General features: G+C 44.3%; 1 protein-coding gene across 1 annotated transcript; it reads right to left on the bottom strand.

Annotated features, from left to right (window-relative positions):
• Positions 1-177: 177 nt before the first annotated feature.
• Positions 178-26,814, bottom strand: STAT1 (signal transducer and activator of transcription 1). Its single transcript, XM_056349206.1, has 24 exons — positions 26,695-26,814; positions 24,105-24,233; positions 23,355-23,499; positions 22,037-22,135; positions 20,080-20,175; positions 19,269-19,347; positions 18,082-18,173; positions 17,312-17,463; positions 16,878-17,036; positions 15,450-15,542; positions 14,962-15,021; positions 13,734-13,763; positions 13,558-13,651; positions 12,864-12,905; positions 12,297-12,380; positions 11,677-11,775; positions 11,050-11,185; positions 9,139-9,194; positions 7,915-8,009; positions 5,560-5,699; positions 4,060-4,245; positions 3,244-3,319; positions 2,695-2,797; positions 178-2,126 (listed from the first exon to the last, which is right to left on the bottom strand). Exons 2-24 carry the CDS (start codon positions 24,230-24,232, stop codon positions 2,103-2,105), a joined length of 2,268 nt encoding a protein of 755 aa, XP_056205181.1. The 5' UTR covers position 24,233; positions 26,695-26,814; the 3' UTR covers positions 178-2,102.
• Positions 26,815-27,635: the final 821 nt, after the last annotated feature.

The following is a 27,635-nucleotide window of genomic DNA, read 5'->3' as shown; positions in this document are numbered from 1 at the left end:
CTGCAGGCTGACCTGCAGCACTGTATTGACTGAAATGCATCTCCACTGCCTTAGGCTTTAGGGCTGTAACCGTTCAGTTGCACAAACAAGTTTAAAATGAGATACACAGTGAATTACTGGCAGACTCGTCATCTTTATAGTAGAAGTAGGCAAAACACAAGAGAAGGGACAAAAGCGTCAACTGACCGTTCCGTTTATTTAAAATGACAAAAGAATGTTCCATCAGGGAAAAAAACACTGGCTGTGTAAAGACAAAGCCATTGATTGCTTTAAATCTCACAAGAAAATTTCACCCTCGTCAATAAAACTGGAAGTATAAAAGTAGTGAAAATAAACAGCTGCATACAGAACATGAGTACGAGATGTAGCTCAACAAACAAATACTGGATTTTTCTGTTACAGTAAAGACACACATTCAGCTAGTTATAGTAAGATAAAGGCATCAGGTCACCAGCCGTGATGTTCTGTAGCACTGTTAACCTCAGGGGCCTGGGGCACCAAAAATAAAAGTCAGTTTAAATGGAAAGCATTGCTAAATACGTTGTGTGCTCTAGGTCCTTCGGATTTTCTTTCTCTTGACTGCACGGGGCACATCAGTCTTCCTGGGCACAGCACACTAAATTGAACCAGCCATTTATTTTTCTGAGCAGCAGCTGGTCGATCCAGCGCTTCTGAGGGGCAGCAAAGCAGCACTGCAGTCCCTGTGAGTGACACTGGCCACTGCCACCCTGCCAGGCACTGGGAACAGATGGCAGCGCCTGGAGAAGCTGCAGCAGCGACTGTGTCACGGAGGGGCTGGGGTTGGAGGGGCCTCTGGAGGTCTCCTTGTCCAACCCCCCTGCTCAAGCAGGGCCACCTAAAGGTGCTGTGTGCGGGGTCCTGTGGTCTGTCCCTCCGCTCGGCTGCATCCTAGAGACCAGCTGCTTAAGAGAGCCTTGCCTCTTGACTGCGAGTTGTTAATTATCTTCAAAGGTGCCGAGAAACAAACCTGTTCCTGCTCTGGTAACTCCATCCTTTAAGTGCTAAAGATGGCATGCCCTGCAGCTATTGCTCCGTATAAATTTAACTTCTTCACTTTGCTTTATCCCTAATTGCAAAAACACTTCATTATCAAAGCCTGTAAGGTCTTCTAGCTATTCAAATCAACAGTTAAAACAAATGCCCTGGTTCATAGTACATGAGAAAATGAAGTTCCATTCCACTTGTTCTAACCTACATGGCACATCTGTTATTGTGAAAGATACGAGCGACCAGATCCTCACCTTGCTAGATCAAACAGGGCGAATAAAAACAACCTCCAGCCCTTTTTGCAGTCTTTAAGAGTAGGTCTCGTTTTGGTCGACGCTGCCGCTAGGCAGCACGGCTGCAGCCTGCAGAGGCTTTAGTCTTGGTTGTACCCGTTGAGCTACAAGCTCAGCATGTTCCAGTACAGCTTTAAGGTGGTGGCCTAAGAAGTGCTCTTCGTGAGAAAGGTCGTGCTAGATGTCCTACACAAGGAGACCTTGCCTTAAGAAACAAGCGAACATGAAACCCAGCTAACATTTTCGGCTTATGCTCTCTCGCTGCACCATGCCCTTAGGAAATGATTAAACCGGGTCAAACTTCAGCAGCACGTGGGTTCAGTGTGGTGTATACCTGCAGAGCGTTTCTCTTCTGTGATGCAGATGAAAATTCAAAGCTATGAAATTTCTTGAGAAGCAGTTCCCACAGAAGGTGCAAGCTTTCTGAGCAGAACCTCCGCAGAAGAGCTAGCTTTCCTTTGAAGCCGCCTACATACAGCCAACTATTTTAAACATTAAATTTAACTAATTCCCTTAAACAAAAAAATGCGTGTTTCTCCCATCACTCTTGCCTCTCATTCCCATCCTCCTCTTTAACTCGGCTCTGGCGCAGTATCTCGCCAACTGGCAATTCTTTAACAAAGAACTTCTAAACAAAACCAGTGCACCTAAGGAGGCTGCTCAGAATGCTGTCCATATGCCCATGAGTTAAAAACTGCTACTGGACCTTCAGGTTGAGAAACCAAAGAATCGAAGCGTGTCACCAAGCCATTGACTGCAGAGCAGGATGCGTAAGCTAATCAGCAGTAAAAAGCTCAGCCTTTAAGTTGAATATGCTGAACACATCTGCAACAAGAAAAGTAGATGTCAATTAAACAAGCCAAGTAAAGACCTAATACTCTGCCCTTTACTAACTACAAAGTGCAACCAGGTCCTCGCCAAAGAGCAGCAGATTCACATCTTGGGATCAAACTACCATGGGGGAAAAAAAAAAAAGAAGACAACCCCACGCTTCAATTTGGAATTTTTTTCTGAAGTACACCCCAAAAGGACGAGGCTGCTGTCTGTTAACAGGCGGTACCTCAGCAGCGCTGGGACGGCAACGCTTCCAAGCTGCACGCCTGCTCCAGCTTCCCTCCCCACCCAGACCCCTCGGAAGGAGCACAGCCTTATTCCTTCCTGCCCCACGTCTTCCCTCCCCCTCCTGTCCTTAACCCTCATCCCCACAAACAAGGGGAAAGAACAACTGATAGCAATCCCAGTCTAACTCGGGATTCCCAGCTCTTCCTACGCGTCTGAACAGACTCGTTCCGAAGCGTTAGCTTGTCAAGTGTCTGATGTACGTCCGAAGGGAAAAACAAAGGAAAAAAGCATGTCCCAGCTCAAGCCTCCCACAAGGGTTTATGATACATACCACAGTGTCAATCTCTGCTGGGCCCACCATCCGAGACACCTCGTCAAACTCTTCAGGAGACATGGGGAGCAGATTTTCTGGAGACTGGAGCCTGGAGGGGTGGCTAATAGGAGGAGAAGAGCAGGTAAAACCTTCACTGTAAAAGTGAGGCACATCTGGGCTGCCGTGTCCGGCTCTGAGTCCGGAAGGGCCACTAATGAGGTCTCTTGTGAAGAAGACCGAGCCTGTGTGCAATACACTTTACGAAGCCAGCATGGCTTTAAGCGAAAACTGGGCCTACCCGGTGATCTACATTCTAATGGAAGCCCAACAAGTCTGTAAGAACTTGCTTTTCAAGAAATTACTTGCCAGTACAACTACCTGCAAGTTTCTAGGGTTTTTACCTAAACCTGGTGTTTCGAACACTGCGCTGCATGCACGCAGTGTGATCAGATCCTCTGAGAGAGGAGGGATTTGACAGGAGCGCCTACACCTTAAATACTGTGAATACCCATGAACCACAGCTAAAAAAGTTATGATCAGTTCCTAGAAATCCAGCATTCCACTTACACTTCAGATACGGAGATTAACTCAGTCTTGATGTAGCCATTTCCCTTGGGACCATCCAAATCCATAGGCTCTGGTGCTTCAAGGAGACAAAAAAAAAAAAAAAAGCAAAAAAAAAAAAGCTTGGGTTTTTTTTTCAGCAGGTTTACTTCACATTGCCATCTTTATTGTACCAAAAATAAAGCCTGTGACCCAGATAAGGGGCAAGTCTCTCTCATGCATTTTACAGCACTACGGTTAACCTATTCCATTTTTTAGTCAGATTTTCCTTTTTCCTTTTCCCCTATAGAAAACAGGGTACAAAAGCCCTGCTACAGTTTGATGTAGCTCTATCAACACAGCACTATGGTTAATTTATTCCATTTTTAAGACACATTTTCCTTTTTGCTCTTCCCCTATCGAAAACGGGGAACAGAGCCCCCACTAAAGTCTGGTGTAGCTCTCCAACACGTGCTGCCAGGCCGCCCAGGCAGGCCCAGCCCTTGTGCCAGTCCAATGTGAGCCATGGTTCCGGCTGCTAGCAGGAACCTACATCTCCGAAATACCTCACAGGCTCACATGTAAGGGCCAGTGACAACTATTTTTGGGGTTTTTTTGATCTGACTAGATCTCATGCTGCACCTCTTTAAAACCAGACCTGTTCTTAGCCTACTAAAGCTGTCGCCTTGCAGCTGGGCAGCACTCCGGCGTGCCACAGGCTGCCAGGACACTCCGACCAAGCGCTACCCCTTCTTTCGATGCCACCAAACCGACACAGTGCCCAAGCACCTCAAGCACAGACATCGCACTGACAGCGTACGAGCCATTTTTAGCACTCACCCTCCTTAGGCCTGGAGTAGTATTTGCCAAAGGCATTGTCTTTGGGTATATCTGGGTACAGAAATCTCAGTGGATTTTCAGGAATGTTTTCAGCTGCCATCACTTTGTAGTTGCGAATGATATCGGGGAACGTAACAGCAGAGAGCTCCTTCTTGGTGTACGGTTCTACCGAATGGAACTGGGGCTCTGCAGAGGAGAAAAGCAGTGACTCTTAAAGGTGGTTTCAAAGTTTTTTTCTAAAACTGTCCTAAAAAGCTGCAGCCACTTCCACAAATTCAGAGGTCCCATAAGCAAAAGGCTCGCCTGGATGACACCTACTGTGCCACAGGTAAATATTTAATGCCTCTCAAAAGGAGCATAATTGTTTTGTGGGACAGGAGAGCATACGGGGGGATAGCACGTAGTGATGGCTCCTGGTGCAGTTTGCATTCAGAATGACTGGGGTGACTTGGCTGTGGAAATTAACTGCAGTATTTCATCAACTAATTTAAGTCGCGCTACCTTTTCAACCTTCTTCCAAATGATGTCATTCCAACTCTATTGCCTATCAGGAAGCCTGATCCCAAGATACCACTTGGAGCTTTTATGCATCATAGAAAGAGAAAGGTAAAACCTCCCTGAATGTTCCACATACTATCAGCCTTTTCTCTTTACTTGATTTTTGGATGTCTCAGGTATGAAGGCAGCAAAGGGAAAGAAGTCATTCAAGTACATTCAGCAGTTTCTCTTCCAGCTGTTGTAGATCCTGGGCTCATCCAAGTGAATGCTAGCAGCTGTGCCATCCTGGCAGGTGGGGCTGATTTAAGTAGTATGATAAGAGAGGAGCCCTGGCTGGCTGGCTGGCTGGCTGGGGTGGGATCTTTTTGCAGTTTTTGAGTCTCCAGGTTTCCTTGAAAAAGGAGGAGAGAACAGCCCAGCTAACTGAAGAAGCAAGCTCCTCATCAGCCTTTTGGAAATTGGTGGAAGGAGAACTGCTTGGAAAATGAAGTGAGTATGTGCTTTATCTATGGAGAATGTGAGGAGGATCAAATGTTTTGGACCATGAGTTAAAGTAAAGCTGTTTGAGAAGGGAGTGTTGTATATGAGGAGCAGTGGGAGAGAACAGTAATACAGAGTGCTGAATGTGGCTGTAGCGAACTTATCCTGGGAAATAAATCTCTGATAGGAAGCTGATATGGGTTTGGAGGGAGAAGCAGGTGTGTATGTACTAAGGGTGTCTTGCTAAGAAAGAACTTAAGGAGGGGGGGGAGGCAGCTTGTCCTCAGCAGAGTTCCAGGCCAGCAGCAGTACCTGGGCAGTGTTATCAGCCCCAGCTGAAACCCTGAACAAGTCGCTGTGGGGCTCATGTGCTGCGCTAAGGTCTATGTCTGCTGCCGTTTGTGGCCTGCTGCTTGCGAGGGTGGTGTATCATGTTGGCTCTTGGTGTGGAAGAGTGTGAAGGTTTCTTGTTCTCATGTAAACATATTTTGAAGGCACAGATGTTCTCTGTTACTGGCTTACCATTTTGAGATCCTTCTACCCACGTAAATGTGATTGCTCCCTCTTTGCTGCTTTCACTGAATCTTAGTAAAAATGTTCCTGGGCTCTGGTCCTTCAACAAAGCACGTTCTTTCTCTTTACTGATGAAACCCATGATGCAGCTGTAATGTTGAAAAGAAAAAGTTTGAGTTTACACCTCAACATAAACCCCAAGTTGTGCTGAGCTAGGTAGAGAAAACTAAAAAGCTTTTGTCACTTGGAAGAGCTGAAATACTTGTAAAAAGCCTCACAGAAGGTTTTATCTGGTGAACAGCTGGAAAGCCAGCAGTGGGATGGATAGGCTGGAGCTGCCCTGTGGAAGCCATGAATCGCCACAGCTTTCCTCGGCACTGTTCCTTTGGCCTTGTGGCTTATACAAATATTTTTCTGAGCTCAGAATAAGAGAGCTTGTTCTTTACTGTCAAAGCTGGGCTGTGGAGGCAGAAGTGAATTTATATGTAATATGGTTGGATCCCAGCTAGTGGTTTTAACTTCAAAAGTGTATTAAGGAACAGCTGTTTCTCCTTTTTGGCTGATGAAGCAGAATTTGCTAGCTACCAGGTTGTGTTCGTACAGGGGTGGGGTTTGCTTTATTCCTTGCATGCATTTTCTAGATGAGCTATTAAGCCTGTGTGACTAACCTTGCAAATTCACTATGTTCAGCGAATGTCACTGGCGAGGAGGCCAATGGGGTAATTATAGGAAATGAACAGGCAGTGGGGAGTGAGCTGCACAAGCCATACTTGTACTAGGGCACAACCCTGGTCAAACCCCAGGTGATTTGTTTAAAAAGGTCAGAATTTCTTTGGACTGCTTCTTATTCCTTAAAATACTCCATCGATAATGAAGTTTTGAGTACGACTGTCCTTCTGTCCGTTCAGTTAAGAAAAGCGCCTTTTGCAAAAAAAAACCAACACACCCACCTAAAATCATGACTTTGCTTAGAATTTGAGTTGCTGTAAGCTATCCTGTTTTACGGGGGTTTGTTTTGCTTTGTTGTGGTTTTTTTTTTTCTTTTTTAAATGGCATGCTTTGGGTAACAAATGTGTTTAGTAGCCAATATCTTGTGTATAATGAAAGTGTTTTGCCTTTCCATGCCTTAAGTATAACAATGCTTGTTGAGGCTGTAATACTTATTCTTTTGTATTCAAGCGGAGCCTCTATCCTAGTGGATACTATAGATTTGTCTCTTTCCCACTCAAGTATCGTTGCAGTTGACAGGAGTTTTCCCTTCAGTTTCCCCTTCTTGCCTTTCTAGGAAACAAAGATCTGTGACTATCCACCAAAGCCAGCTGAGAGAGGGAAACCTAAGAGTAGTAAATCTTTGGGTTTGACTGCGTTCGGGATTTAGCTCGCACCTCTCTTCCATTAAACCCTAAGCAGGGGATTGCCCTCGTAACAGAGGGCAATGAGTAACGCTGTTCAAGCCTGTATACTATCAAAGCCACACGCAGAACCAACCCTGCAGGCACACAGCCGTGCTGAGGCGGAACACCAAACAGGACAGAACTGCAACTCTGCTTCAGTAATGGGAGCAGAAGTTCCCACTGCACTGGAGTCTGCTTAGCTAAGAAATACGTAGGTTTGGGCAGAGAAACAAGGCTTGCACTATAAAGGGCTTCGACAGAACCGATCTGGAGCTGGGGGGTAGTAATTGGAAGCTTTCTGCTGAATATAGCAAGACAGAGCAACCCTGCTGTTGTAGATCCTGCAAGCTTGTGGGATGCTAGGATGCTCTGCTGTGAGCGTGCTGTCGACAGGGTTTTGTCACTGTGACCCTGGCTAAACCTGTCTGTGGCAGCAATTACTTAATACTCTACTAAAATCAGTAAAACCTACTTTCTGGACTCATATTGTAGACACAGAAGTTCAGAATCTGGCTGCTGCCACCCTCAGGAGGCTCACCACGATGGTTGCTTGTGGGGTAGGCTTTTTGCTTGTTGGATTTTGTGGTGTATGTTTTGTTGGTTTTTTTTTTTTTTTAAGATGGATGATGACTTTGTTGTACTTCAGTCTTCCCTGTCAACACAAGAGAGGCTCCGTTTTAGACAGTGGGAAGAACCTACATACAGTGTGAGCAGAGGCAAAAAAAAAAACCCATCTAACATTCAAAGCCTTGCTCTGTGACTTAAGTGGGACAGCTTGGTCATCTGATGTTTTTGCTTTAAGCAGCTGCCTCATTAGAGGATTCTTCCCTACTAGAATTAATTTGCCTCAGATTTTTCTGGTTGTAGGTTCTATTTTATTGGATCCAAAGTACCTTCTCAAACAACCTTGCAACCTGAGGATGCAACTTGTAGCCTAAATGAAAGGTTGGAGGCAATAACTACATCTTACCCATCATTCCAGAGACACAGGAGATGTTTCTTAATAAGCTCCAGGATTCCCTCAATCCACAACCAAAACGGGAAATTTTTATCATTTATATTTTCCTGAAATTCAGAATAGGGAAAGGTGGGGGGGGAGGGGGGAGAACAGGGATAATGAAACATCAGTTTTATTAAGCAGAAAGGAAGCAAGCTGTCAGTGCTGAGAGCCAGCATCTACTTATTCCAGCATTTTTCTCCCCTTTTTTTCCCCACATTCCCTGTATTCTCTTAGAATTCCTTCTTTCTCCTTCTCTACTCCAGAAGGACAGAAACTATTGGGAATGAAGCATGTACAGAATTCTAGGCAAGAGGCAATGTGAGTGAATGCCTACATGAGCCTACAGTACCCACAAAGCCATGACCCATCACCTCTCGTGCAATACCACCGGTCTAAGAGCCAGTGAATGGCTCTGGTTTCTGCCTGGGTACTGTCCCTGTTGGCGCTCTTGGGACATCCAAATAATCCAACACTGTGGGGCTTTCAACAAGGCTGGCGAACAGAACAGCTCAGAGACATTTTCTGTTCAAACTCGGATTTCAATTCCTCAGAAGCACTCGTATTAATGACCTTGAGTACCTGTAGGTCACCAGAGCTTTGCTCTGCTTCTGCCTGCTGTCATTTCCCACTTATCTATACCAGTTTAGGGTCTAAAGCCAAAGAAAATGTGATGCAGCCTCCTGCCTTGCTGCAGCCAGTGTTATGAAATCTCATGATGTGGCTTTCTGCCATCACGCTGACCCTCTTGGCTGCCCTCTGCTTAGCCTAATCCAGTTGCCTCTAGTCTGGGAAATGCCCTTCACAATGGCAAAAGAATCGTGCATCTTGCCATGTGGGGGTTTTGTAAAAATTTTCTGTAATAGTTAAACTGGAGAGCTATTCTATTAACAGCAACTGCTTTAATAATAACAAAGATGCTGTGTTTGAAAGATGCGGTTTTCTACATATTTTTATTATAATTATTCTACATTTTTATGTGACTCAAAAGCAATCCAAAATCATCTGCTCCTTGCTGTTACAAGCCCTTTTTCCTCTTGCTACTTTAACCTCACCACTAAAACCTCCCACAACCATATAAACTCTAGAATAATTTGGGTATACTTCTGAAAAAGAAAGCACCAGGCGGTGGGGGGAACAAAACCCAACCAACCCAAGAGTTCCCTCTTCATCTCAGTTTTGAAACTGTGTTCATACCTTGCAGAATCTTGTCCAAGGAATAAGGCCATCGTGAGATCCTCCGCTTGTTGGCCCTGAACAGAATAAACTGACTTCAGTCATGTTGTGCAAGTTACTTAGGCTGGAAGGAAAGCACCTAAAGCACCAAGTTCTCAGCGTTTATCTACAATTCTGAGCTGTTGTACTAAGCAAGAAAAGAAAAGGACTACTGTGTTTTCATGACTAGGGCAAAGAGGGCTTGCAAAGTTCCCCTCTGGAGAAGTTTGCATCAGAATGACCAGATGTATTAAACAGACCTTGCATAATGGGAACCAACTTGTTCTGAGGCGTTCTGTGCTGTGCTACACCTAACACTTGCCAGTTTCAAAATGCTTCCAGGAAGCAGACTGAAATCTTGCACATCTCTTCTCCTTAACAAATCTCTTAAAGCAAAAAGTAGAGAACGAGAGAACTGCAACCCATAGGCTTTGCTGTAGGAGCGCAGCAGACTCTACAATATCTTTCTGGGATTAAGCACTTTTTCTCTGTTCTGGTGACTTCTGGGCTCTTGCTCCAGAAACTCTTGACTCCTAGGTCTGCCCCAACCACAGACTCGCGTCATTCCTGTTGTAATCATTTCCCCCTACCTTGTTTTTATGTTAGTGTTTCATAACCACGTTCAAACAGCAAAGCAAATCCTATGCTGTGACTACAGTAGCTAGCTAGCGCTTTGAGGACCCTGACTGTATTTGGAGCCAAATCCTTTCTGTTACAGATCACACTATGTGTTTCAATGAAGTCGGGCATATGCTGCTTTTTCCTCTAATCTCCCTAAAATATATATAGGATTAGGGAGCTGGTTTCTGTGCCGCTAGTGTTAGAGAGCAAGATTCTGTCAACTTTCACATCACAAAACCAGCAGATGAGTTGTATCCTGGCACCCTGTTAGATTCTGTGTCCCCTTGCACTAGTGAATCCTGAATATAGAAAAAAAAAAAATCCAGGTTGTTGAACAGTCTCAGTAGTGAACTACTTTTAGCTGTAGAGATTTAAATAGCATCCTTGCTGCTACCAGAGCTTGACAAAATCTCTGAAGTTCTGAAATGCTAAGTGACTACAGAAATGTGTCAGTGGTCACTTTGTCTTCATGATGGTTAATTAAACTAAAGAAATTACTCTCCCAGAAGAGTTCAGAAAAAGTAATCTATTAAATCGGTAAGCTTTTTGTCAGATCTTATGTCTTGGGGAAATTAAAGGAAAAGACTACTTGAATGCTGTACTTACCACCTAAACCCACTAACATCAAATCCTTTTAAATATAAATGCTTCCTGAAACTTAAGTTAGTAGAATATGCTGAAACAATGGTATCTTAACCTAGTCTACTATGCAAACTCAGTAGCGGTGTCAAGTGCTCTGCCTATCAGGCAAACTGACAAGGAGTCTGGAAACAAAGCTCGTGGCTGATTAGGCTTTTACTAAGGACTCTTGCCTGGGAGATGTTCCATTTGATGTCCTTTAAAAGTTTCATAGTGTTTGCATTTTGGTATTGCAGCTGTATTTATGCTGTTAGAGTAAGCCCCCACCGTAGTTGGGGGCATGTGTGAAATTAAAATTAACAGAGATGGATTAAAAAAAAAAAGTCAAGAAACAGCCACACCTCGAAGATTGACTGAACATGTGCACTACATTAGTGGCTCTTCAAAAGGCAAAAGTAGCCCCAGTCTGCCTTGCCCTAATACATAGGACTTAAGTTAGAACTGTGGATTTTCTCATGACCTGACCTTCATCTACAAATTCTACCATACTGAAAACTGGAAAACGCTTCACTACTCTAAAGTGATACTGTATGAGGGGAAAAGGTGTGAGAGGAAATGAAAACTTAAAATAAGATTGCAGTGAAGACGTAGCTTCAATTCAAAGAGGACATCTGTGATGGAAGCAGGCCATACCAAGTAGCTTCTCTCCCAGCATGCTCAGCTGATCTGCATTAAGTCCTCTCTTTGTTACAGAAGAAAACTGCCAACTCAGAACTTCAGAAAGTTTAGACCACTTTGCATAAGGTGGATTCAGAAAGAAGGACAAGTTCTAGAATGGAAGGGAAAAATACAATCTATAGTTAATAAACATTGATTTTTGGAATGCTGTTTAAATTAATAAAAGTGTATTGCCAAAACAAAACGAAGACTTAAGAATGGATGTCAGCTTGAGACAGCTCAGCGAGTGCAGGCTGCTAGTCTGACAGGGGTAGGCACTCTTTACCAGGAAAAGCAAAAAGCAACCTCTGGGGCTCTGCTTTGGATGTGTCTTCTCCCACTGGGTAGAATTCCTAGATTACTCAAATGCGCTGTATTTTAATTCTTGAATGTTTGGCTTCTCGCTGTGTACTGTATACACTAACACAATGTATACTATCCTTATGTGGGATCTGAAGGTTGCTCTGTTTAGGATAGGGAAGTCACTGTGCCTCTCGCTACACCTGAAAGCCATTAAGAGTTACTGCATGGAAAAAATATAGAGACAATGCTTGAAAATTACACATAGCATTTCTGATGCATTTTTTGGGGGTTTGCAAATACCTTGGGGTCAGTAGATAGCATGTTGAACCATAAGATAGAAGCCCATCCGCTTGGAAGCTGGCTCACGTTTGAGATCACAACAATGGGAAGGGAAGTTGTCTGAAAGGGTACAAAAGGAAACATGTCAGACTACCTTGCGCTGCCACTGCAGTCCTCTAGATTATCCTCAAACACACTGCCATCGTAAGTCCCTCCTTGCATGGTCGTCACTTTCTCACTTGAAGTTTGCACGCAGGGAGAAAATGTTAGTATGATGAAATGCTAGAAAGACTTAGGTGACTTTTATCTGATGAAGACTTTCATTTAGTGTCAGACATGATAGCACTGATAGTAATGGTACATAGCATATTGCTTCTGAAATAAAGGGAAATGGATACCTAGAGCTTACAACATAGGGTTGGTTATCAGACAGCCTGCAAAGAACACCTACTCTTATTTACCCAGAGATCTGACAGCATTCTCACTGCATGTGTCTATACAGAGATGTTGTGGAATCTCATTCATATAGTTTGAAATAACTGAAAGTGCTTGATAGCCAGCGCTTTAAAAAAAAAAAGTTTAGATTGTCAGCATGAGTGAAATACAGGAATTAAAGTCTATCTGTTTCATGTAGGACATACCTCTAGGTCTATTACCAAGCCAGGCTGGCACAGCTGTGTCTCAAAGCTCAGAGAGTGAAGCTCTTCTGTTACAATGAGAGGACCCTTAAAAAGAAAAAAAAAAAAAGAAAAAAGGGAAAACCTTTCAGGGACTGAAAACTGCCTGGGGGGAAGGTAAGGGGATTTATCATGGTTGGGGGGGAACCTTTTCTGCCTAAGGTTACTTGCTCTAGACTTCAGAAACAGTTTACAGGTCAAAGTCAAATGATGCTGCTGACTTCCTAAAACTGCCTGTTAAAATTCGTACTCTCTAAGCACCTTTTTTGGTTGTTTGTGGGGTTTTTGGCTCCTACCTAGAAGCCACAGAAAAATCTGTCCTTGCCAGAAAGTCCTAACCGAAATGTTTAAGCTAGATGCCAGTGAGGGAGAGTCCAGAGGAACAGCATTCTGGCAGTAGTTCTTGCTTGTAGATGCCTCCTACGTGGATCACTTCCTAGAAGCCCTGAACTCCTATTGATTGATCTGTCAACCTGTGTGTTTCTTCATCAGGCTGAGTGGAGAATTGTCTCAAATGTTTGTGCTGCTTACCTCATTTGTTCTGCTCCCTGCATTTTTCTGTTCTTTCAGTTGCTGCAAATGAACAAAAAAAACCCGTCACTTGTTTATATCAGCCACAAATGAAAGTGGTAGAGGATGGAAATGCTTGCATGCTCTAGTTGATCAACTGTATGCAAACTGGCTGCACTAGTGTCTGATTCCATTTGGGTCGAAGCTGTGAAAGCCGTAGGATTAAACTATAGGTAACTACTACTCTTTTATATTCATCTGTGAAAACAGATATTGCACCGTTACGATGTAATGACTTTATGTAAGAGGCCTTGTAAGAACAGCAGTGTGAATCAGGAAGGATCAGATGAAATACTAGTTATCAAAGTACCCTCTGAACTGGACAATAAAGTCCAGACAGTGTCTGTTCTGAACAACATTTCCAGGCTTTTTTTCTTCCTCCTCCAAAGAACTCATTGCAACACAAGCTCCATAGTAGAAAATACTTTTCTACATAGTAGAAAATGCATTTCTGGCCCTACTTCAGCGACAAAAGATACAGCACTTCAGTTGATCCAAAGATTTCAAAAACGGAAGAACAAAGAAAAAGGGGAGATGATCACAGTTCCTCTTTTACAAAAGTAAACAGTGACTTCAGTAAGAGCAATCTCTATCCTTCCTACCACACCCTCTACCCACACAATTAAATGGATGTGCCAATAAAAAAATCCCCTACCAAGTGCCTGAATTCTGCTGCTAGACTTCCATTAGTAGATTCCTCCATGTTCATTACTTTTGTGTTTGTTCCCAAAATATTAAATTTCCTGAACCTGCATGAAGACAGAAAAGAATTGAGTCTCAAATTCACTGAAAAAACCCAACATTAATATACCGAACTGCGATGCTACATACCCTTTGACTGAGTTCTTCTCGGTTACATCTCTGTCAAAAAAAAAAAAAGACAAAAATATTTCAAAGATGTTGCCACAGACTAAGTGTTTTAGCAGCTGACAGCTGATGAGAACTGGTTGAAGCCTTTTGTGCACAAGAGGAGGCAATTGGTTCAAGCAGTCAAATATTGTGCTATGCAGGCTGTCTTTAACTGAGGCTTAAATTTTGCTATGAGGGTCTCATAATCAAAGTCCTTTTACCACATAGGTTTCAACTCTTGCTCTGAGGAAAAAAAATATAGCTCTGTCATTCTAAATTTGCTTTCAAACCATACAATATTGCAGAATAAATTGCTGCATCACTTGAATTGGTTTTCCCACTTCTCAGGATTTTACTGAGTTGCATTATATCTGGTGCAATTCTCAAAGCCTCGGTTCCCACATCCACATAAGAATTAGTTTTCCTTTTCCCTACTCCATGCAAGTTTCTGGACCTCAGAGCTGTCTCAAGCGAATGGAATGCCCCCTAAAGACTTGAATGGGAAGACAAAACCTCATCTGCTTTCTTAAAAGCACAGCCACTGTCATTATTTTGGAGACAGTGTTACATTTATTTCCCTGCCCTTTAAGTAAATGCTGAATTCATCTGAACTGTATTGCTCATAAAAAGCTAAACTTGCTTACAAAATATTGGTAATAGTCTGTTTAGATTGCTATTGCTATAGTTTTTCACTAGTTAAGGATGTCTCACATGTTAAAGGTAGACTCGTTTATACCCCTAATTCAAAGACAGCTTTAGGGGTAGCTAGACTCATCACTAGAGGCTACCCAAAAAGGAAGGTATTTTAAAGACACAACTAAATTATGTGACTGAAAACAGTTTCTACACTTTCACCTAGAGCTAGCCCAACTGAAACATCTGCAACAGTGAAGTTTAGAAGTGCACATGCTGCTTAAGTGCTGCTCTGTGCCCGCACTCAGCAGAAGCGAGCTCTCCTTGGTGCATCTGAGCAGAGCTGGTGGCAAGAAGCTGAGGCCGTCTGTACTTTGTGACATTTCTCTAATGGCAGAAAGAGATTTAGAGCAAGGGTATGGGTAAGAAAAAGGGAGGATGGGATGTACCTGCTGCCACGGGGAACCAGCCTGCTGCTGGCCAACTCGGCACTTAAAAATATGACAGCCTTTTGGATTTCTGAACATGGGGACTGTTTACTATTAATGTATAAAGGGATGAGAAAAATGCAACATACTTATCAAATAAAACTTTCACTTTCAAGTTGTAGTTCAATTCCTGCAATTTCACCAGCAACCTGGAAAGAGGGGAAAAAAAAAACCAAACCCAAACTATTGCCAATTGCAAAAGATAGGTTCTCTGCTATCGTATTACTTATCACAGATATACCTGAGCTGCACAACTCGGGGCCACATGCAGGCTCCAGGCTTGCTTCGTACACGATTGTAATTAAAAAGGAAACTAGATGGGCAAATGAGTTATTCTTTTGCATGACTAAGTGCTCTGGTTGTGTTTCTCATACACTCAATACCCCCCATTTCTGGTAAAGAGTAGAAGGTGACTGCAAGTTAAACTTTGCTAGAAGATGCCCCCACGCCACATGGAGCCTGCTTCCTTTTGACCGTAGCACTTGGGCTACAGCGTAAGATGTGCAACGTGCTCTGCTGGAGGAAGCCGGTGACATGAAAGGCTTACCACGCAATGAGTGGGAAGGGGAAAACATACCTCAGCTTTACAGTAAACTGTACGCCTGTCTTCAGGACTAAAGGCCTCTGCGGATGTGTTGGCATGCAAGGCTGCCTCTCTACCACAAAGGAGCTATGGAAAGAACAGATTAAAGTCACTCTGATTTATCAGTGTTCTTAAGGAATAAGAAATTGCATAAAAAATTAAACTTTACAGGAATGGTGATTTACCAGCAGTACTATATACTTCATTTGTTCAGTTTCAGTCTACAGAGATTGTAATTTTCTTTCATTTCTGTTGATGGGGCTAGAAATATTGCGAGCATAAAGTGATTTCATGTGGCTTGGCTTTGTCTAAATAAATTGATGGCTTGAGAAGGGAGACTGCTACCTCAAACTTCCCTGAAATCCAACAGTGTGTAAACACTGAGGTACGTAGCATAACACACGTGAGGAATGTTGCTTCCTTTGCCATTCCCAGTGCTCACTAAATTCTTCTGGTTACAGTGCTATGTCAAAATAGGTGCCCAAGAGCTAGATTAAGCTATGTGCGGATTTGATGAGGGCTGGCTAAGCCCACAAACCCCTGAGGCCAACCTGTTCTGATAACAGCCTAAACTGCTGCCATCTCTAGCATCTTTTTATGTAACACTGTGCTAGGTAGATACAAATCCTGAAGCGTTTCTAATGCTACAGAGTCCTAGGCAGCATGGAGACTTTTCCTTCCACTGTAAGCACAGGCAAGATAACTAAACAGCAGCTGGATTTCTACAGCTCTTCACTGCCATCACTTCACTGAAAAGCAGTTCCAATGAAAGGCAAGTGGTCAAAGCACCTGAACGGGACTATAGAAATGTGGGTTCTGGACCCCTGTAACAGGGTGTTACCTACTGTATCTAAGTCCTTGCTCTTTCCTGCTAGGTTAAAGTCTTCTACAGCATTGATTTTTGTTTGTTGTATGTTTATGGAATGGGACTCTGGTCTTATGTGGGGCAACTATCAGCTATAGTAACTCACATCCTAGAGATGATACAGCAGTAGTGCTGGCCTCTCCATGCTGGAGACAAAGGATGTGTCCAGAGAAAAAAGGGCTGAAGAATCTAGTGTGTATTTATCTTGGGCACAGCTTGGTGCTGCGGGTGGCTTCTTGCCTCTATTTACTTGAATTTTGCAGGGCTGAAGCTTAAAGCACAAAAAAACACTACGAGTCTGATTCTGTAGTCAACGTAGACTGTAGTTAGCAGGAGCTATGATTAAATGACTGATTACAAACCTTTCCATGAGCCTAAACCTGTGGAAAACCTAGATAGGGTAAACATCAAAGCCAGTCAGTTTACTGTTTGTGACAAGCCCTGGAAAACCTCAGAAAATGCCAAATTAGCATGCAGGAAATACTGAGGGAACAGAAGGGAAGGTGTTCTCCATCATTTATTCATGCAAGCACAAAAAGACTCTTCTTGTCTGTTACCTTTGGATGAGCTGTTTGAACAGACTGTATGTTCGATCCTGCAGAACTTGTTTATTTTTTGTGATGGGATCAGGGTCATAGGTAAACTTCTGTTCCAGTTCCTCAAGCTTTTTGAGCTGCTGACGAACTTGCTGTAGACTTTCAGCAACAATGGTGAACCTACAATTACAAAAGCACGCTAAAAGTAGTAAGATTGTGTATTGTAATAGTGCTGAGACACCAGCCAGGTGACTGTCCCTAAGGACTAGGTGGTGCACAGAGAACACTTTTCACCCATTGGAAATATGGTGAGGTAATAAAATCAATGAAACATAGTTATGCTGTGACAGAATAAAAATGCGTAATATAAATAATCGGTGTATTTCACGGATCTGGTGTTCCTTCATAACACGCTTGCAGGTTCCTGTCCGCTGCAGTTCTTGACTAAGACTTACCAGTTCTGTAGCTGGTCAAGACAGGCGTTGGGTGGCCCACCAATGCACGCAGTCTGCTGCCTGTGCTTCCACTCCACCAGCTCCTCGTTAATAAGAGCACTCTGAGTATGCTCTGTGGTGTTCAGCAGCTGTACTATCTTGTTCACTACTTCCTATAGAGAGTATTAAATTACCTTGTTTATTAAAAAGACTTCATACAGGAAAACTAAGTACTGTTTTAGCTAATGCTATCTGTCTCTCAAACCTCTGCAAGCACCTCAAAGTAATAGTTTCTGTCAACAGAGGATGTTTCCTAGAAACGCATGCATTTTAGCTGGAGGATTTGCTAGATTAAGTGGAGAAACAAAGCATAGTCGCTATTGCTAAATTCTGAAGAGCCAGTGTATCTCTTCCATGTCTTTCCCAAGTGTATATCTGGGATCACTCAGTACTTGCTGTGGATTTGAGCACTGCAACAAGAGGGAGCGTACTAACTCCATTAGAGCTGCAAATTTTTAAATCGGTTTTTTCCTCAAGAACATGACTATTGATATGACACTTTCCCTCTTGTTGTTTGTCTAGTTTTACCTGACAGTGATAAAAGTTGCTAGAAGAGAAATAAAATTGCTTACAGGGATTCTAGATTTTTAGTCAGGATGGACAAAATGAAATCTTACTTTAACAGATAATAATAGAAAACTTTTCTATTATAATTTATGTCAATCCAATGAAAATGAACATGTGTTCAAAATGAAGTGCTGTTGCCTTCTGAAAGAAAATTTGAGCACTACCTTTCTCTTGAGGTCAAGTGATAAAAACATCTTCTTGAGATTCATCTGTTCTTTCTTATATTCTTCCTGTGACCCACCGTTGGACTCATGCTCTGTAAAAAAGTCCAAATCGTGTACATGAGGACCTGCCTGGCCAGCATCAAGTGAAGTGTATCTTTAAAGCTTAAGGGAGGAAATGTTTACTATCTCCTAGATTTTTTTTTTTTTGGATTCCTCCTTTCCTGCTTCTGAAAGGACAGAGTCTGCAACTAAAGCACTAATGCAAGGAAAAGCCACTATCCCAGCAAAGTAATTGAGATGTGAGTTTGCTTGCTTTTTAGTGCAAGAACCTTATGTAAAATAATGATTATATTGTGTAAAGATACACACTGAGCAATTTGCTCTCGTGCTGACTTCAGGTGTTAATCATTCACATTACCTAACGGTTAACTTCTGTTGCCAGGTTATTTCAAGGGAGGCTGTTAGGAGCCTCCTGAGGCAGCACAGGCAGACAGGTCCTACAGTCGCCCTGGCTACCACCTCTGCTCCCCACCGACCTGAGGGTAGGGGTTCCTGTCTGCCTCACACAAGTGCTCCCTGCCCCCGAGTACAGAGAGCAAGATCCTGGTTCAGTGCTCCCCTTGGGATCTTCTGAACACATCCCTCTTCTGAGGGATGATCAACTGCCAATTTGTATTGGAAACTGAAGCCTTTTCTAGAACAAAGTAGCCAAAAAAAGAAAAAGGCAGGTCTATATAATAAAACCAGTGTGACCTACAGCTGCATGTGCTTCCCTCAGTACACAAGAAAATACAAAACTTGAAGCAGGAAGGCATTTGTGAAATACAAGATGGCAAAGAAAAGCCTAAACTTAACTATTTAGGTGTATGGTTGAAGAGTGACAGAATCTATAGGGCTTGCAGCTTCTAGCAGCAAAGAGATATAAAGGACAAAGGAATGCTGTCTGTGTTAACAAAAGAGGCTCTCTTGTACAAACAGACAGATGCAGAGAATGCATTTTCAGGAATTTAGGTTTTGGTGTAAATTGGCATTAATGGAGGGGCATTATCAAAGTAGAATTAAAGAGGAGGGACGTTCCCAGTATGTTTGGCTACACATTGTTAGGTTTCGTTTCCTGACACAAGGCAGCAGAGTTTATACTCTTACAAATTATATGCAGTAGGGTGTGTCCTTGATAAATTACTCACCTCTATTCTGCAAGGTTTTACACTTAAAGTCATATTCATCTTGCATATCCTCTAATGTCTTGATGTCTTGCTCTACGTCCTATAAAGCACAAATGAAGGGTGGCCACAATTATTCAATATTTTTATGTAATGCAAGACTACTTCTGACTAGGAACTACCTGGTACTAGCCCTTTGCTTCAGAACTGGATTTCACCTCTGTAATGCCCTTTCCTGGAACTCCCGAAGAGGAAATAACCCTACACTTAATCACCTTCTATTCACTCTTCCTCCCTCTTCTCAGCTAACTAAAAATCTAGTGATTTTAAATATATGGCTAGACAATAAGGGCTTTTCCATAAGTTCCAGAGTTTAGAAGAACCTAGGCTACAGTGGAAAAACCTGGAACAGCACACAGCTTTTTAAACAAACTTCCAGATTCTTAGATATTGCTTGGATAAAAGCTTTCTGTCATGACACTACTTGTTAAGATGACAAACGTGTATGTGTTAAATGAAAATCTATCTTCTAGTTTACAACAAGTTGGTCAGTATATGATTTGTTAGTTTTTCCTCAGTATTCCAGATAGGTAAAATGCTTTTGTTGCCAATACTCAGGCATAAGAAATTTGATCTTGCTAAACTAGTCAAATACCAATCTGCATTATGGTGTTACTGACAAACAATTGCTTTCTTTTTTCAATCACTGGTTATAGCCTTGAAAACCAAACCATTACCTGATTTTTATTTGTCCTTTTAGAAGTCTTACGTACTGAAAGCTTTTCAACATTTGTGAATCAACAAACACTACTTTCCGAAGTCATACTATACTTACTATAACGCTGTTTTTTACGGCCTTAACTTTCGCATCAAGCTCCTTCTGTTTGTCCAGCATCCCAATCACAGTGTTCTGTATGCTCCCTACTTCCATCTGAGGGAAGCAAGCAGAACAACAGCAGAAGTCAAACCAGAGTGAACCATGACAGTAAATACTTTTTTTTTTTTATTAATGTAAGCTAGCGGCTCTTGTTGGCAAACATGATGAAGCATGCTTGTTCTGATAAATTATACTAAGGCTTTATAACATAAAATCGAGTTCAGGTGAATTTGCAAGAAACAAGGGAGGACTAAAAATGCCAGTTGCGAGGTAATGCTGCTTTTTTTTTTCATCCGTAGCAATATAAAGCTATAAACATATTCTGTTTTCTCTCTGCACAAATCCATTTTTTTTGTTTTGCTTATCTTCATGTATCTTCTAAATGTGTTTCAAGAAAACCACCACCCTGAAGGCTGGATGATGTCTACATCAGGTATTAGATTCATCCACACTGGATATGGGGAGAAACGGGCTAAAAGCAAGAACAAGATAGGTCTGTTGACAGGCAAAAAGGGTAACTTGGTGTGCAGTTTCTTTCCTACAGGCCATTGAAACACATTTTTAGAACTCTGTAGGTTTTTTTAAAGCTGACCTCAATATCATTCAGGAAGTTTATTGCATGATATTGCTAAGGGAGAGTTGTAGTAATTTGAAAGACAAGATGTACTGTTAATGTGTGGAATGAAACAATTGGTGTTAGAAACTTGCTGTCCCTCCAGTGTGGGACAGTCAGGTATGCATTGTTGGTCTGACTAATGCTTCAGTTTAAGCTAAGGTCATCTAAGGTATTTATTTTGGTAAACTGCAAAAAGTCCCCATCATAGGTTTAAGTCAGACTATTCAGGCGATCTGAGCATACTCTAACATTCTCCTTTTGGTTTATATGATGCTTATTAATTGGCCTTGCTCTGCATTTTATCTTCTCGGCTTTGGGAAATAGGAACACTTACCAGAAAGCAGAGGTAGGGCATGCTGTCGTACCTAGTGCCAACAGTAAGTATAGGAGGACTTATTTCCCTCTTTAATGACTCAAATACATTGTGTGCTAGAAAGCCAGTCATGACTGCTTTTGCCAGAACAGAAACTGAACAGCTGTGCTGCAGCTACAAGGGGTCTGTCAGTCATATTTTTAGTGGAGCTGTTTTGGACACAGTTGCATTGGGTTCCTTGTTGAAAGTCTGTGCCAGGGTGCTCTTGCCACTCTACCAGCTTTGCCCTAAAGGGAAGTATTTCAGTATCACGCTTGGTCAGTCATCACTATCACTATGTAAGTGGATTACATCTAGCTATACAGTTTGCATGCCTTTCCCAACTGCAGAATGTTCTTATTGCAAAACAGTTCTCCTTGCAAAGAAAACACAAAAAGATGAAAAGTCAGAACAGATAAGGAAGGAGAAGAATATGGCTTTACCTATAGTTCAGAGATGGGCTTCACTTGGAGAGAGAAAAAGAAAAAAAAAAAGAAATACTTGGAGATAACTGGGAAGGAGAATGATGCATCATCTTCCCAGAGAGTTCACAGAAGCAATAAGGCTCAGCTGCTTAATATGGATTAAATTCAGGAGTAAAATGCAGAAGAAAAAAATCAAATCTTGATGGAGAAATGAGGCAAGCAGTAATTATTAAATTGTGCTCATCAGATTTATTACATCAGGCTATGCTACAGAAGCATTAAAAAAAGTGTAGCTTTTACATCAGTCAAGGAATAAGAATTACTTCCTGGCCATTTCCCCTCCAAAAGCTTCATACAGCACAAACAAACCACACTGTCCAGCTGTTGGTGTTCACTCTTCCGTCTTTAAGAAACAGGGCAGAGAGAGAACAGCCTGTTTCCTCTTTCAGTCTTCTTCTGGTCCCTCTGTCCCAAATAACAAAGGATAGATACAACCACAGTAAACATTCAAAGACTTGTTACCTGATTTGACAGCTGGGCACTGTTCAGTATTTTTCTCTCTTCCTTCAGACAGTTGTAGATGATCATTGCCATATGTATTGGGTCTTCTTGGAAGTTATCCTGGCATTAGAGACAGTATGTTGTTAAAAGTTCCTACCCGTAACTTCCTGTCCCTCACTAAACCGATCAGCAAAAAGATCAGGGGGTGACTGTGAGCCTTGGGGCACCCGCTGGCCATAGCGTGCTCCAAGCCTACAGCAAGTGTGACAGCTGAAACTATCTCCAAGAATGAGTTTCTATTTTTAGTTCATCAGTGTACAAAGAGATGGGACTTGGCACAAAACGGGTAGGGGTCAGAGACGGTAGTGGGAGAAGTGAGATACTACCCTACAATCCGGGAGAGAGCTCGTCTCTTGAGAGCCATCCTCCCACAGCTCTGAAGTACAGCTGCTGGTTTTGAAGAGCAGTTGTTCCAGTTTGATAGGTACAGCTCTTGCTCAGTGGTGCAGAGGGGATCTGTTAGCTGCTGCTTATGGACACGCAGTCAAGGCTGGATACAAATTCAACCTTATTGTTCCACAGGCATATAAAATTGAAACATGCTCTGGACGGAGTACTGCCTGTGCTCCGCTCAGAACGGGGCTGCCCCGAGGGGTCACCAGGCCTTACAAGTACAGCCTGGTCATGTCTCCTCTCCTCAGAAAACAGTCCCCCAGTCACTGACGTGTGGTGAGGAGAAGCTAGGTGTGTGGGCAACAGGCTGTGGAGAAGGTGACTCTATGGAAAAGCCCTACAGGGAGGAGGGGAGGACTAATGAAAGTAATCAAGCCCACTAAGGATATGCTCCAACTGCCACTTGCTACCAATTACTTTGGCCCTTGTCTTTGTCAGTACAGTATGGTGCACAGAAGTGCTGTTTAATGACAAGTCCTCTGCTATTAACTGTAGCTCTGCAGTTAAACGGGCAGGATTTCTTCCCGTGTTTCTTCTGCATCAGCTTATTGGGATGCTGAGGAAACCTGCTGGGCAAGGGGTGGGGTAAGTGAAACTACATTCGAGTAAGTGCTCCAAATAAATATAGCAAACACCTTGCAAACTACAACTTCCTTTTTCCTCGAGTTCTCAGAAACTGTAACTGTACCAGTACTGAAATGGTAACTTTATAACTGTAGCCAATTAAAAACAAAAATGGAGCAACATTTGAATTCTGGCTTTTAAATTAAGATTCTCACACATTCTCTGCAAAAATCCCTCATGGTAGGGTAGTTTGCTTAAAGGCATCCAACTGCACTACTGAAGCAATTCAAGCAAATGTGCAGGCATTATACCCCAGGCGTACCTGAAGATTACGTTTGCTCTTCCTTATGTTGTGTTGCAGCAGAAAGTTGTTTTCTATCAAGAATCGACTAAATTGATCATCAAGTTGTGAGAGCAGGTCGTGGAATAACACCGTAGCAAAAGATACGTTGTTGGCTGCATGTTCCCTAGAACAATTTAAGGCAAGCTTGTGTTAAACACACTTTCAACACCGTGTTCAAGAAATGCATACAGGACTAATTTTTTTAATTCCCAACTCCAGTTGTAGCAGATGCAAGCAGTAAGAATTGCCTTCAAATATACACCAGTTTCATTCTCTCAACTTTGACTTTACTTTCCTTGACACAGAAATGTTTTTCTCTATTATGCTTGCCACGTTCTGTGCAATTTCATTTACTCATTCCACGCACATCAAGAAGCTAAAAAGCAAACGTGATGCATGTGCGTGTTGTACCACTCGTCTAAAAGAAGACACTCCACCAAAATCTTGGCAAAAGTTCAGTATGTGAACAGTGAGAGACTGAGCTGCCAAGGTAGTAATTGATTGGGTTTTAAAACAGCCATTTTTGTTACAGACCAACCAAGGGAAATCGGATATGCTACGTGTTGGGTCCTTCTAGAAAGCCCTGAAGAGGGGCAGGAACACAGGCTACAGCACCCACACAGCTACTGAACTGTCATACCAGCAAAGGTTCACCTAGCAGCTTGCTTCCCCTGCTGCCTGTAACTGCATTGCTTAACCCACAACCTGACAGCCCACTTCTACGCTTACCAATCCTGGTTTTCCAGCCACTGTGCCAGGTACTGCCTGATTTCCATAGGAAAGCTGTCATCGTATAGCTGGTGAACTTGCTCCAAAAACTTGGAATCAAGTTGCTGTAGCTGATACCACTGAGTCATCCTGAGGAAGGAGAGCGGGAAATAATCAGTGTAAATGTTTTAGTAGTATTTGGACTGAACTAGTGAAAAGTAACTCATTCACGATTTTCATGAACATCAGCAAAATTGGAGATGTGCTGGCTTTAGCTGGGATCGAGTTCATTTCCTTATAGTAGCTGCTATGGGCTGTGTCTTGGATTTGTACTTAAAACTGTTAAGAGGGTTGTTTTTGTTATTGCCGAGCAGCGCTTACAGAGAGCCAAGGGCTTTTCTGCTCCTCACCCCATCCCACCAGTGAGGAAGATCTGGGTGGGCACAAGGAGTTGGGAGGGGACACAGCTGTGACAGTGGACCCATACTGACCAAAGGGACATTCCATATCATATGGTGTCATGCTGAATATATAAAGCCGGGGGAAGGAGGAGGAAGGTGACGGGGACATTTGGAGTGGTGGTGTTTGTCTGCCCAAGCCCCTGTTATGCGTGCTGGAGCCCAGCTCTCCTGGGATGGCTGAACCCCTGCCTGCCTGCGGGCAGTGGTGAATGTATGCCTTGTTTTGCTTTGCTTGTGCATGCAGCTTTTGCTTTACCTATTACACTGTCATTATTTCAAGCCACGAGTTGCTCTTCTGATTGACTCCCCCATCCCACCTGGGGGCAGTGAGCAAACAGCTGTGTGGGGCTTGGTTGCCAGCTGTGGTTAGACCATGACAGAGGAGTAGGAAGGAAAAGCATTTCCAGCAAACAAAACCGTTTTATTTTCAGCTGTAACAGTTTTAGATGCTAATCGTTAAAACTGAATACAACTTCTTCTGTGTTTAACTTTTTTTTAAACACAAAACACTCAAGTTAGGATAGTGCACTATTCTGTGAAAAATAACTTGAACCTAGATCACACTTCCCTTTGAGAAGTCGCATTTTTCTTTTAAACCCCTTCTCACAGCATTTAGAGTACTGGCAACTGTCATCTTGCTTAGCAGGGATGTGGGAATGAGGACCTGTGTGTCTGACACCTATACTCCGCAGGATCAAGATCCAGTATGTGGAGTTTCACGTTTTGTTGGCGCAGGTGTACTCCCATCACCAAGAGCGTGAGTGGAAAAATAAAAGAAACCTCTAGGGGTCCATTTTCAAGGGCTACTTGTGTCCCCACTTGCCTGCTCTGAAAATGGACTAGATCTCAAGCCACTTTAAATGGAGAAGTATTGGAAAGAAAAATTTTCTGCTATGCCCTTGAATTTTCAGGCTAAATTCAAGTTCTGTGTGGAGCAGACACTGGTTACTTAAAATGAACTAATATGACTGAGAGAAGCCACGCTGTACAGTAACACTTCCATGACGGAGTGGCTTTATGTTCTGATGTACAGTCTCCAGCCACAGATCAGTTAGTGGGCTGCAGGCTAGCATCTTGTAGTGGAAATGGCATGTAAAGATATGTCCAAGGAACAGCTCAGGCTGAGAACATGAGTGGTAAGATGGAAGTCCACCTGTAACTTTTTTTAAAAAAGGGTGACTGGACCCATCCAAAGAACAGGGCAGCACTGGGGCAGAGGGCTATCTTGTATGTGGCTTCCTGTCAAATTCATTAGTGTTTCAGTCCCCTCGCCTGCCAAATGGCACATGCTACATAAGAAGCAAATGAGAGTTTAAAAATGCTATTATGCTTAAGGTGAGGGCTTTGAGGATTTTGATGTGCATGGAATTCAGACTATAGGTAACATAGCATTTGTGTATGCTGTAGTGGTACCAAGGCAAACAGTTATATGTGACATTGGTGAGGAAAGCTGGAAGAATTTGTCGAAATGCATGAAGTTAGTCTGATGGGGTTTTTCCCCGAGTGCTTAAATGAAGACTTATTCCACTATTCCTGTGTTTTAAAGCTGCCAGACTAGGAAGGGACTAGGGAGCAGTGGCAGATAACCATACAAAGAGGCGCTTACAGAGCAAAATAATAATTCAGCAAAGATAATCCTTGGGGATGTGAGCAGGGAGACACTGCAAAAGTGGGAAGCTGGGACCTTCCGAGAAGGCATTAGAGACCACCACAGCGGCCCAGGGCTCACCCTGCCGCCTTCGGCCACCTGCCGCGCGAGGTGCTGTCGGCCGCGCAGCCCGCGGGCCGTTCTGCCTGCCCGGGGCACAGCCCGCGGGTGCCCGGGGAGAAGGGCCCAGCTGGGCGCCCCTGACGGGCGGCGAGAGCTGCGCGGGTCTGTGCTCCAACACCCCCGTTCGAGCGCAGCACGCAGCCCTTTCAGGCCTTTGAGCTCTGCAAGCCCGGCCGCTAACCCAGCGCTGCCAGGCCCCCACCGCACCACAGCCCTTCCCCCGCGCTCCAGCGGCGTTTGACCCCGCAGAGCCGCTCCCGGTACCAGGCCCGGGTGGCGGCCGCCGAACCGCGGGCTCCCCGGGAGCGGAGGGTAGGGGGCAGCCCCACCACCCCCGCTCCGCACCTCACACGCTCGCCGCGGCCCGGCCCGCACTTACCCGCAGGTCGAGGCTCCGCTGCGACTCCGCGCCGCGACCCTCGCTCGGCTCTGAAATACCCGCAGAGCCGGGGAGCGGGCGGTCGGCGGCCGGACCAATGGGAGCCCGGCTGCTGAGGCCTCGGCCAATGGGCGCGCGGCGGCGCCGGGCTGTCCCCGCCCACAGCCCCTTCCCTTTCCGCCTGGGGGCGGAGGCGTGTTCCCGGCGCCGCGCTCCTCCCTGCGCCGGCAGCCTGAGGGGAGCCCGCCGGTGCCCGCAGCCCGGCCCGGACAGCCGCAGGCAGAAGCGCCGCACGTTTAGCGGAGAGAGGTTCGCACCCGTTAAATAAAAAGCTGTCCAGCAGTGCGGCGGTGCTGGCGATAGCCGGTGAGGCAGAAACAGCCTGAGCACCGCCCCTGGGGCCAGGCCTCTGCCAGCTTCTGGCGCTGCCGAGCAGGGCTGCGCTAAAAGTTTAGTAAACGCGCGAGAGAGCGTACAGCTGTCGAGAAGGGGCTAAAAGACGGGTTAAAAAGTAGGATTTGTCAGCGCGTGTGACAGGCGAAGGGAAGGCAGGGGCTGCCGCCCTGCAGGTGGGCGACGCTGTTGTGACCCTGTGAGGAGCGGGCTCCCACCCTGTGAGGAATGGAGGCTGTGGGGTGGTTCCTCCTGCCCTAGGAGGAAAGATACCGAAGGGTAAAGCTCGGCGGCGCCTTTAGCTGCGCCGGGCCGCCCCCGCCGCTCCGCCCGCTGAGGCGCGGCTCCCCCGCGGCCAGCCGCCGGCTGGGGCCCGGCCGCCTCAGGAGCCCGGCAGGGCGGGCCGCACAGCGCGCGTGCGCGGGGGGGGCACCGGGAACAGCCGCCACACGTGACTTCTGGGAAGGAGGCGAGGACCCAGAAACCGGCTGGATGAGGGGAAGGCGAAAGTGAAAGTACAGGCGGCCCAGCTTCACCCCCCCCCCGCC

The sequence above is a fragment of the Falco biarmicus genome, chromosome 8 (genome assembly GCF_023638135.1).
Source record: "Falco biarmicus isolate bFalBia1 chromosome 8, bFalBia1.pri, whole genome shotgun sequence".
Lineage (NCBI taxonomy): Eukaryota > Metazoa > Chordata > Aves > Falconiformes > Falconidae > Falco > Falco biarmicus.
This window is presented reverse-complemented; position numbering and strand designations above follow the sequence as displayed.